We start from the raw sequence: 11,827 nt of genomic DNA, 5'->3' as shown, positions 1-11,827 counted from the left end.
AGGACAGTGGTTAAGAAGAAGGATGTGATTATGCCACCAAAGTGGTATTAGAGTGAATGATCTGTACACACAGTTTGGATAATTACAGCTGAAACAAGACATTGAAAAGTCAGAGACAAGCCACTGAAGAGATCTGAGAAATAGAGGAAATGCTTTACTGCAGAGGCCATGATATAATTGGGCTAGATGCTGAAAAATACCATTGAAAACTTAATTGAATGCCGTGTTTTTTACCTTCACTGGTAGAAAATTACAGTAGGAAGCAATATAATTGGGCTAGATGCTGAAAAATACCATTGAAAACTTAATTGAATGCTGTGTTTTTTACCTTCACTGGTAGAAAATTACAGTAGGAAGCAATGGAAAGAAGTCACTGTCTCCCTGAACCTGCCAGTTACAAGTTTAAATGGCTGAGATTCACCAGAAGGCTGCAGCTGACACAGAGAGAGAGGCAGCAGTAACAGGATGGAGATTTCGAGGCAATGAACCAGACACTTTAACAGATACCAGCTATAATAATCTGTAGCCATAAGGCAGGTTACAAAAATATTATTTTTCCATAAAAATTAATGTTAAAAATCTAGAAATATACCAAACTTTTCTTTAAAATTACCTTCAAACACTTATCAGCCATTTACTATAAACTCAATGAAGAAATGAAGTAATATAAACTACAAATATAATTGCATCATTATTAATATTTTCTGGCAAGCTGCGCTGTAGCTTAATATAAATCTCCTCATTTAGTATTTCACATCAGCAGCCAAAAACAGCTGATTATTTTGCAATCCTAATCTTAACAATTTGTTATACTTTTTAAGATACCGTGGTTTCTTGACAAAACCCAAGACATCAATTAATTGCTTTCATAAGACTTATGATTTTCATATCCTCTGGGACAGTACAAGCTGTTATTTCCCACAGATTAGCCTTACTTACACTAAACTAGACTTTCAGGAAAAGATTTATTTGTGAAAAATGTTGCTCCCCCACTTATTGCCCTATCCTATCACTTTTAAGAGTTAAATCTGTCTCCTTGATAAGAGGATAAAGGACAACAGATTGTGTAAGGTTTTGACATGCCTTTTCAAGAGCCAAAAACTGTCAGCAGTGTGTTGGTCTCATTTTCTTCTACTGAACAAGAATATCTTAATTTTCAGAACTACAGTTACTCTATAGTCTCTCTCACTAAACATGGAAAAAAAACCCTTACTTAATAAAGGCCTAAAACTTAAAACATTTAATTGCCTAACATAGTTCTTAATATGTGTAAAAGATATGTAGTAATGATGTAGGTCATTTACTAGCCAGCATCATGTTCAGCAATAAATACAGGGCTCTGCATTTGAAAAGGTGGTGGGGTGGTGGTAAAACACAGGTCTATCTGAGTCCTGCAGCAAAACAAGCCCATGGTCTTCAAATGGAAGCTCCTGTATTGAGGTCCAGTGAGCACGTCTTTTCAGCAAAAAATAAATTCTCTAGGAATTTGTTAAAGAAAGAGGCACAAAAACAATTATACGATCACATTGTATGCTAAGGATGTACATTAAAAAAAAAAAATAGCAATGGGTTTCAAAAAATATGGATTCAAATAAAAAATGCCATGGACACTACCTAAAAAGATGGCATGAGTAACATGTTAACATTGCATTACTTATTTTCAAAGCCTCTTGAAAGATAGAATATACATTGTAACTTTGCAAGTCATTCTATTCAGCTTTTAGTACTCTGATTGAGCTCTCCATATCTGAGACTAGACCAAGCCTTTACAAATACCTTTACTGGAGTAATTAAGCAACTGGCTCACAGTTGTAGGCAATTTTGCAACTGTGTGTATAGGCACAAACCAGTGGGCTGAGAATGAGTGAATAGAATAATGTACACAGGGAAAATCTGAAGCACGGAAAGCTCCATGTATTTTTAGGCTTGGGGTTCAGTAAAACAAAGCTAAGAATAGCTGCAGCTGCAGGATGAGTGTGGGAGTTGACAAAGCAAAGAGGATAATGGCCATCTTTGAAATCTGATTAAAGAGGTCGCTTCCACCATGAAGAGAGAGTTCAGGCTGGCAGGGCATATGGATTCAGGAAGTCTGAAGTACCAGTCCCAGCTAAGAACTGAACAATACATGGATTTCAGCTTCCACTCACCTGCCACAGTCAAGCATTTTTACTTTCTTTTAGAGGGAAAGGGAAGAGGCAAAACACAGAATTTCAACAGGGATGCAGATAGAGAAGCAAAAGCTTCTACAAAACACATGCAGAACAGGAATGTGAACCATTCTCACATTTCAAGTAATAATTGAATCACTCTGAATGTCATTAACAGCTTGGCTTTTTGTTAGAAGCCTGATATCTGCACTTTCACAGGAGCACCTGTTTTGAGTGTTAAAACAGACTGCAGGTGAAGCAGCAGGAAAATTCAGCTGGTCTTGAGTAAACAAAACATTATAAGCATCTCTAAAGGACCTAAAGGGTAGAAGTGGTATTTGAAGTCTGAAGAGCAGCTGACATTATAATACAAAGTGCAAGATCTTTATAAGGGCTTAAGCCCTCCTTAAATACTTCTGCTGTTACTTCGTGTGCAGCACATACTTATAGTAGATTCAGCAATATTAGACAACTGCTTCTATTACAAGTACAATTCAAGTAGTAAATGCTGAGATTCCAGTTCATGAAAGCTGTAGCTTAACGTGAGTATGCACTTGGCCCAAAAGCTGTCCCTACACTGCGCACCTCTGTATCCAAGTCCTTCAAAACACAAACCAGTGGAACGTGTAAGATGTTCTCTGTCTCCATTTCTTACAGGTCTCTCTGTAAGTAGTTCAACAGATGGAACTATTGTAGACCACACTAGAAATAATGCTTCTCCACCAAAAAGATTAACTGAGTAAGATGCTAGAGCACGTGTTTATCACAGCTTTCTATTAAAAAACATAAAAAAGGTACAATACATGCATGAAACCAAACCACATTTATTTATTCAGTCACAAGTGCAAATATAGCAACAAGTCAGTTCAGCAAATTACAACACATAGAGAAGAATGCAATGTAAATGCTAACTACACTGACAGACCAACTTTGAAAGAGCAGCAAAAAACAGTTTATTCAAATAAAAACTTCTATTCTTTTTACCTGTATTCTAAAATAACATAATAAATCTTGATCAGGAATGTCTCTGCTAACTCATGTTTAGCCAAGTATTCTGTTATTAACAGTCTGCATTATCCAGTGTGCAAAAGGCCTGTCCAAGCTTCCTTTTAACAGATGTTTTGGTTTTAAGCAACCTTTACCCAATATTTAAATAATACAGTGATAGTATTAGTTAATATGTTCTGCTTTTGATATTACAAATTTAAGAATATATATTTAAAAAAACTAAGTAAATTTCAGTGTACATATACAATTCTACCTGGATCCAAAGTGGGGAACCTTAAAGATAAAACTGAATATTTTTTTCCACATTAAAAAAAGGGATAGACGCAAGTCATCTCAGTTTTTTGCATCGTCTTTAAATCTGTAGCTAAAATATATGCAGTACTTACATATAAAATAGAAAGCATTCCCATTAGGAAGATAATGCAGTGTAATTAGCCATTTTTCCTTATCACTTAGTAGCCAAGGAACAAGATTTATCCTTAACACTTGATCACTAATTTTGCTTTACACAAAAGCAAAACTGACTACCAGTATTAGCATCAGGATTTTTACACTGGAAATTTAGTTAGCCTTCTTCTTCATGATGAATTTTTGCTTCTTCTCTTTTTCTTGATAGGCAATGAATTGAGAGTCTGTACCAAAGATCCTGTCCCACCATGTGAAGGTTGAAGCGTAATTGCCAATGAAGTTCATATGATGGAAATCATGGAAACGGGCCCCAGCATAGAAAGGCACCAAATGAAGAGGGTTCAGCGGAACATCGTAGCCACTACAGGGGGTGGGGGGAAAAGCAACCATAGTAAGGATTTTCCCAGATATAAACCACAAAATATAGACAGTAACTTGCTGTTTTTATAAAAGATTTTTTGGTATCATAAGGCTCTGAGGTAAACACTGTGATATTGACTTAATAGGAAAACAAGACACCCCCCCCCTCATCTTAGCCAAATGCTTCTGTAAACTATCCCACAACAGTCTTAGCCACTTACTGAAATTTTCAGCTCACTTAATTTTTTTTTCCTGTTCCTAATAAAGTGAGTTACCTAAAAAAAAACCCACAACAAAACACAATGGCTGACTTCTTGCTGGCTTAGCAGATTTAACTGACTCAAGAGTAACCTTAGGAAGGAGGAAGAAACAATGCTATAGTTTAGTGACAAGCTATCAATACAAGCTCATCTGCTCATCAAACAGCATCTCAAATCAACTACAGTTTTATTTCTACTCTTACTGCAAGTTCTTCAAATGTTTAAAATTCAAAATATATTATGAAAGTAACAGTAAAGCCAGAATAGTATGCTTCAGAGGGATTTCATGCTTGCTTAGTACTACTGGATAGCATCTTACCACCACCTAGTGGGGACAGCACAAGGCAATTTGTTATAAACATCTTATGTGGACAAAAATCTAAAATTATAATCAAAGGAGATTAATATTTTGCATCATTACTTTATGTGTCACAACACATATTTCTCAGTCTACAACTAATATATAACTAAACCAGCAATGATGTGTATGATGAACTAGTTAGTAGCTCATGTTCCACTGTAACACTTGATACTCAACTTCTGGTAAGACACTACATGCTTCATGAGATATTTACAGATGAGTGTAGTACTAGCATTTAAAAAATGAACTCTGACTTTCCCCATCCTCTTGAACATAGGAAAGAAAAACTCATTTATCTTCAGATGAACCCAACTAAGTCTACCAGGATTGGTGCTAGCATTTCAGAGCCAAATTTGAAAGCAATTATACTACAGAGACAAGAAGTCCTGCCCTTTGTAACTACCACGATAAAATAAATTAAAAACATTTATTTATTTATTTATAAAATGACAGTGACTGTATAGCCTTAACGCTTCTCCTGTCCAGGAAAACAGGCTGACAAAATATTAAATGGAAAGAACTCGTCTGGAATATCATATTTCATATTCAAGTGTTCTCATATGTATAAGGTCACTTGTACACTAAACAGCAAGAGCCAGACATCCTAATGAGGCACCTAGATTCTGAAACCCTCCTTGAGATGCTCTAGCTACAGTCTGCAGAATTTTAATCAGCAACATTTGCTATTAACACTACCTCAAAACAGGAGACAGTGAAACTCTTCAGATTATGTCATTCTTTTTTAGATGCATAAAAGCACTTCAGTGCAAAATAAACAGTAAAGCTCTGTGAAAGAGACAGGCAAGTTTAAGACAGACTGAGGGAGAAGAGAAAAAGCAATTATTAAAAAGCAGTAAGGACTTCACCTGTGGACATCAATGGTTTCCATCAAGCGACATATCACCCATGCCCACAGAAGAATCACATGGTTACAGAAAACAACAATTCCAATAAAAAAGCCAGCTCCAAGGATAAGTGTTTCCAGGGGATGCGCATATTCTGCTTGCATTCCAAATGGCGACTAGAAAGAGATGACAGAAAAACAGTCACCATTTTTTATTTTCTATACCCTCAAATCAGAACAATCATTTTGTGGTACTTTCCCCTCCCCATTGCCCCACAAGACTACAACAGGACAAACGGAATGATGTTGTGGGTAAAGGAAATGTTCTGGCTGAGTAAGGGTCTCAATAGAATTCTTCAGCTCCTAATTGGGAAAACAGTATTCCAAAGCCATAAGGATTACTATTCTATCAGTGATTCCAAATACTCCACTACTAGTAGTAAAGTTGAAAACTTTTAACTTAGGCTTACCATTACCCAAGGCCAAATCATTATTTCAGGAATATTAAGTGTTTGGGAAGCTCCTATCAGCTTTGCTATACAATCCAGTCTTGGAAGCAGAAGAAAGAAGGAAGCCAAAATATTCGCAGAGTCAGGATTCACTTAGAAATTTATTTTGAAAATAATTAAAAGCCCCCTCCCACCACCTTTGACAATTTTTAAGATAAATTCTTGTTCTTCAAATATTATGAGATTGACATAAAACTTTTTCTTTATATATGTGCATTTTTACATACATATACACATGCACATACTCCAGTCATTCCTACATGTGGTTTACAAAAAAAAACAACTTCCACAGAGAGTTTTCAAATGTAGACCACCATGGAAAGATAATAATTTAAAAAATAATTAAGTTCGATTATCAGGGCCAAAACAAAATCCACTTCAGCTTAAGCGTGATTTTTAAAATCACCTTTTACTATCTGGGAAAGTTTTTAGTGAAAAAGCCATTAGCCTACAGATCACTTCTGTGTGAACTGCTAACCACTCGAAAATAATGGCCAGAAACCGGTCCTGCTAGAGCCAAAAGCAAGAGAAGAGCTGCTGCTGCAGGTGTATGTATGTATGCATGCATGCATCAATTATTACCCAGCTTCTCTAGTATCACAGCTAGTATAAACCACCCCTGACCAGCAGCTTGCAGGTTACCTTAGGCACCGTATGGTTTATACACTGAAACACAGCAGTAGACAAACACAGTAGCACAGGCTTCTGTGATCCAGCAATGGTGCTATCTTAATACAGCTATACCAACCCTAAGTGCTGCTGAGCCATACCTGGCTCAGAACAGTATCACCTCCAATCAACCTGCTCAACGTCAGCTCCAACAATGCTAAATGAAGAATCACCCAAAACATCTCTGTACTGCACTGTGATGTCAACGCAGTATCACAAATGGCTATACTGCATCCAGAAGCCTATATCCAAAGTTCTAATCACTCCCTGAATCATATATCCCACACACATCATGCAGACACTCAGGTTATGCAGGAGCCACGCATCTGGATCATGTTCTGGGGACTGGTATGCTCTGGGTAACACCCAAGGTGCCAGAGAACTGACGAACAACCAAAACCAGAAACCCACATTCCTCCCCTAGGAATCAAGCATGTAACCCATTTTCAACAACTTGCTTTCACCTAGCTCAAGAGATACATGAACACGCTTCAAAAGACATGAGTGCCACCTTTCATTTCCATTAAACGAAAGAAAATTTCAGGAGGTATTTTCAGAAACAAAGAGATTACTATTCTTGACAAAGAGCTCAAGAAAAGACATCTAACTCACTGTCATAGGGATGCAGAATTCTTAAGTTTTTCAAATAAGACCTTTAAAGAAGTTGTGTGAAACTGCATATACTAAAAATTACTAAAAATAATAATGAGGGAATACATACAACAAACTCATGATGAACCTTATGGATATACTTGTATATTCTCTTGTGATGCAGCAGTCTATGCAGGAAATAGTGCCAGGCATCCTCAATCACTGCACATCCAAAACACTGGGCAACTAGAACATACCTTTAAAAAGGAGAAAAACTGTTAGTTATAGAATATAACAACAAATTCACAATCTTGAAAGATAAAAGTCATATGCTAGTAAGGGCGTGAAACGTTTAAGTATATTACTGATTTAATAACAAAGCATTGACATCACCTTTTTCACATACTGAAAATGTTAATTGCCAAGTACATTAGTCCTTGTACCTATCAGCTCATCTGTTGATAAGCTGAAGTGAATGATCACGCAAAATAACAAACTGTAATTTCAATAGTCTATTAAGAGTATCTGTAGACTGTGTAAGATGTAGATATAAAAACAGAGCTGCATCAGCTATTTAAACCAGATAGAAAATAAATTTCTAAGAAACATGGGCTTCTGTTGTAAAAGACAGCTATCAGAATTAAAAAAAAAAAACCACCACCACAAAATGAAAAGCCATTTATAACTTGTTCAGTTTTGTTTAAAAGTCTGCAAGTTTAGTGTAAAAAAGGAAAAGGTGAAGCAGGTGGTACCTTTACTCACTTGAGAAACATAACTGCTGCTATGATATAAAAGAAGGTGGAGGGAAGTAACCCTTAGGAGGAATCACAAAATGTTGGATAAAACCCCCTGAAGTCCAATATTTAATCCATACCATCATGAATCTTGCTTCACTTCCTTCCAATCACCCCTTCTTCCAAGTATCAGAACAATCTGGGGCTACTTAAAAAAAAATATAAAAATCTAGAAAGTTCTAACTAGCTATTATAGTACTTAAATATCAACAGAAACAAGATCAGCAAACACAATTTACATGGCCAGAAAATTATTATGCATTATCGTCAACATACCAGAAAAATCTACTTACCATCTAGGCATCTCTTCCCATTCATAGGGGATGTTAAAATACTCTGTGAAGTAATAGGTGCCACAAATCAGAGGAAGCTGAATGAAAAAGTGATTGAAGAGCAGTGTTTTGAAACACTTCCACTGTTTTTCCCATGTTTCTGGTTTATCCTAAGAAGAAGGGAGAAGAATCAGTCACGTTACATAATTCTTTTGCATATAGCTGAAGTGCTGCAGAAACTGCTTTGGAGGCAGTTTCATTTCACCTTGGAAGACAGACAGCAGGTCCTCCCATAAAACAAATTCCATGGGATTGGGTTCAGTTTCAGTTTCATCAAAACCTCTTGTTTGTCTAAGCTAGCTTTCTGTGAATTTTAAAGTAAGTGTCTCCTAACAGAGGTTTTTTTTGCCAGTTGCCCCAAACTATTCTTGTTATTTCAATGTTTGTAATTAACAGGAACATTTCATATTCAACAGTTTAACATAAATCTAAGTTTTTATTTCCATAGTTAAAATAATGGTATGTATTTCCATAACTAAAACAATACAAAGAGAAGCTGAAGATAGAAGCTTGGAAGAAATAAGTTATCTTGAAAACATCCAGTTTTTGCAGGGATACATTTTACCAGTTGCTGTGATAACTTTAGAAACTGGTATTACTAATTTGTAATTCATATTACAAAGAACTGGGGGAAAACAATAATTTTTAGATATTGGATGTGCCTTTGCTACCAATTAGGAGTGTGCAGTGCATCCTAGGCGTTCTCCATTGTTAAAATACTTCAAAATAATTTCAAGAGAGTGTCCATAGCAATACTGTGAAATATACATACGATGTAATTCTTTCCTACTACTAAGACACACCTCTGCCACCAGAAGCTGTGATTCTACTGCATCTTCCCCGTTGATATATAAAACTACATGGAGAAAAATTAACTTGGGCAACACAGGAATTAACATACCCTTCCCTCTCTATACCACCATGATGGAAAAAATACCCTACCTCGGAAATAACTCCTTTCCTTCCCCAAAATCCACTTCTCTTTCTCTCCTTAAATGTTGTAAATTTGTTCTGCCACTTCCAGTATGTCCAGTAATACAGGAAAGAGAGTCATACAAATTTGAAACTAGGATACTGCAATTATATGTTCTACTTCACATATTCAAAGACAGGAAGTGTGCAGTTCATAGCTCTATCTTACCTGCTGAATTTTATACTTTTGCATGTATGGTATAAACTGAAAGACAAATCCAGGAACACAGAGCAAGAAGTACGAAACTTCATGAACTATCAGTGATCCCCAAGTCGCAATCTGGAACTTTGTGTAGTTATCCAACATGTAATTCCAGGCATTTTTAAATGGTTGCTGCAGGGGATTGTCAGGCAAGAAAGAGTCTATATATTCCACTGCCAGATAAGCAGAGTTCAAGATATTAGCGCTGTCATTCATTGCCATTGTTCAATCATACAGCATCACAATTACAGTTCTTCTGCAGTTGTCTGTCAGTAACCTGCAAATTTTGAGAAAAATTTAATAAACATTAGTTAATAATCAGAAAAAAGCCCATGAATTATCTTAGTTGTTACCTAGTTTTAAAGTGAAAATAGGAAGGGAATACTCTTTTTGCACAGTTTAGTGTGAAAGAACAATGCTTCTGATCGGTCTGAGAGGCAAAACATTTTGAGGCAATCAGCTCTCAAGTTTTGAGGTTAGGTCAAGGGAGCAAAAGGACAAAAAAAATTGTAAATATTACCCAATTCTGTTTCAAGTCTTCGGCAGGATAGTTGTGCTCTGTGCTAAAAGAGCACAGAAAGGTTCAGACCAGATTTAGAAATTAAATTAACCATGTTCTCCTGATTATCCAGCCTCATTCTTCTCATAGCCGTGAGCCAGAATCTATGCAAACTACATCAACTCAGCAGACTGCCTTTAAACTGCAGGTAGCTTGAGGCAACCCACCTTTCCCACAGAGTTGTCATCACAGCTCCCAAAAACATAGAGGCAACATTCCTGCATGTGCACAAAACTTCTGCCATTTCCACAGAGTAGGCTGCGTGTCAGTTTCGGTTGCAAGGGACCTTAAAGGTCATCTAGTCCAACCCCACTGCCATGGACATGGACATTTTTCATTTGAACAGGTTGCCCAAAGCCCTGTCTAATCTGACCTTAAGCAGTTCCAATGATGGGACATTCACAACTTCTCTGGGCAACCTGTTCCAGAGTCTCACCATCCTCACAACAGAAAATGTCTTCCTTATGCCCAATATAAATCTACCCTTTTCTAGCTTTAAATGGTGGCCCGTTATCTTGTTGCTACAGGCTTCAGCAAAAAAAGTATTTCTCATCTTTCTTATAAGCCCCCTTTACACACTGAAAGGCCACAGTAAGGTGTCCCCAGAGTATTCTCCAGGCTGAACAACCTCAGGTCTCTCAGACTGTCCCCAGGTAATGTGCCTTCTGATCATCTTCGTGGGCCACCTCCGGACCCCTTCTAACAGGTCCGTCTTCCACGGCTCGCAGGCCAGAGGGATGCTGGTTAGTCCCCAGCTGATAGACTCATGACTAGGTCCAACGCAAATAACGCTCCAAGTTCAGTATCCAACATCACCAGTTTCCGTCTTTCTTAGCAACAGCCACTGAGACGCCACCATCTCTTGCCACCAGCAAAGACATCACAGCAGATACCATTAACGGCAGATGCTCTACAGCAGCTGCCAACGAAGCCTACACCCGCCGTTCCCAAACCGATGGGCACACGCAGGGCTACTCGCCCTCCTCCAAAGGCAGCCGGCGAGCCGAGGGCACAGAGGCCAGCCCGCACCTGGATCTGGCTCGTCCGGCCCCTGCGAGGTGGCACAGGCCGCCACGCGCGGGCGACGACGGCGTCAAGGGGAATGATGAGGCGAACGCCCAGGAGGAGCAGCCGGGCTGCCGGCCCCGCGCGCAGCCGGCCCCGCGCCGCACGGCAGCGCCGGGAGCAGCCGCACAGCCGGCAACGGCGCAGACGCTCCGAACCAGGCCGCGCCCGCCCGCCCGCTCCCCCTGCCCGGCGACGGGCCCCTCACCTGGGCGGCAGCGGCGGCCCCTCGCGCCGCGGCAGCAGCGGCAGCAGCAGCAACGCCCCCGAGCGCAGCGCTAACAATCCCGGCTCTGGGAGCGCGCCCTCCCATTGGCCGCGCCGCCAGGCCCGGCGCGGCGCCCATTGGCCGGCTGGCGGCGGCGGCGGCGTCAGGCGGCAGGCGGGCCGGGGCGCGGGGGCGGCTCCCGCGCCCCCATTGGCTGGAGGGGTGGAGTGAGGATAGTGAGACCTCGGCGCGCGGCCAATGCGGCGGGAGGGAGGCGGGTGACGCCACAGACGCGATGAGGCGGGACGGGCGGGGCGGGGGCCTCCCCGCCCAGCGCCTACGCAGCGCTCCGGCTGCCGGGCTCCGCGCGGCCGGCCCGGGCGTGGCTCTCGGCCGCAGAAACTGACGGAAGACATCCCGGGAGGAGGAGGGAGTCAGAGCGCAGCCCACGGGGCGGCGGCCCACGGGCGTGCGGTGGTGAGAGGAGCTGCCGCTGCCCGCTGCTGCGATCCGCGCTGCTCCTGGCGCTGGCTCCGTA

General features: G+C 40.2%; 1 protein-coding gene across 1 annotated transcript; it reads right to left on the bottom strand.

The window, feature by feature from the left end:
* Positions 1-2,951: 2,951 nt before the first annotated feature.
* Positions 2,952-11,388, bottom strand: MSMO1 (methylsterol monooxygenase 1). The gene is made up of 6 exons (XM_051618732.1): positions 11,290-11,388; positions 9,425-9,734; positions 8,245-8,393; positions 7,288-7,414; positions 5,411-5,565; positions 2,952-3,924 (listed from the first exon to the last, which is right to left on the bottom strand). The coding sequence occupies exons 2-6, from the start codon at positions 9,677-9,679 to the stop codon at positions 3,717-3,719; spliced, it is 894 nt and encodes a 297-aa protein (XP_051474692.1). The 5' UTR covers positions 9,680-9,734; positions 11,290-11,388; the 3' UTR covers positions 2,952-3,716.
* Between the last annotated feature and the right edge of the window lie 439 nt (positions 11,389-11,827).

Source organism: Apus apus, chromosome 4 (assembly GCF_020740795.1).
Source record: "Apus apus isolate bApuApu2 chromosome 4, bApuApu2.pri.cur, whole genome shotgun sequence".
NCBI lineage: Eukaryota > Metazoa > Chordata > Aves > Apodiformes > Apodidae > Apus > Apus apus.
Note: the sequence above shows the minus strand (reverse complement) of the source record. Positions and strands in the feature narration are given on the sequence as shown.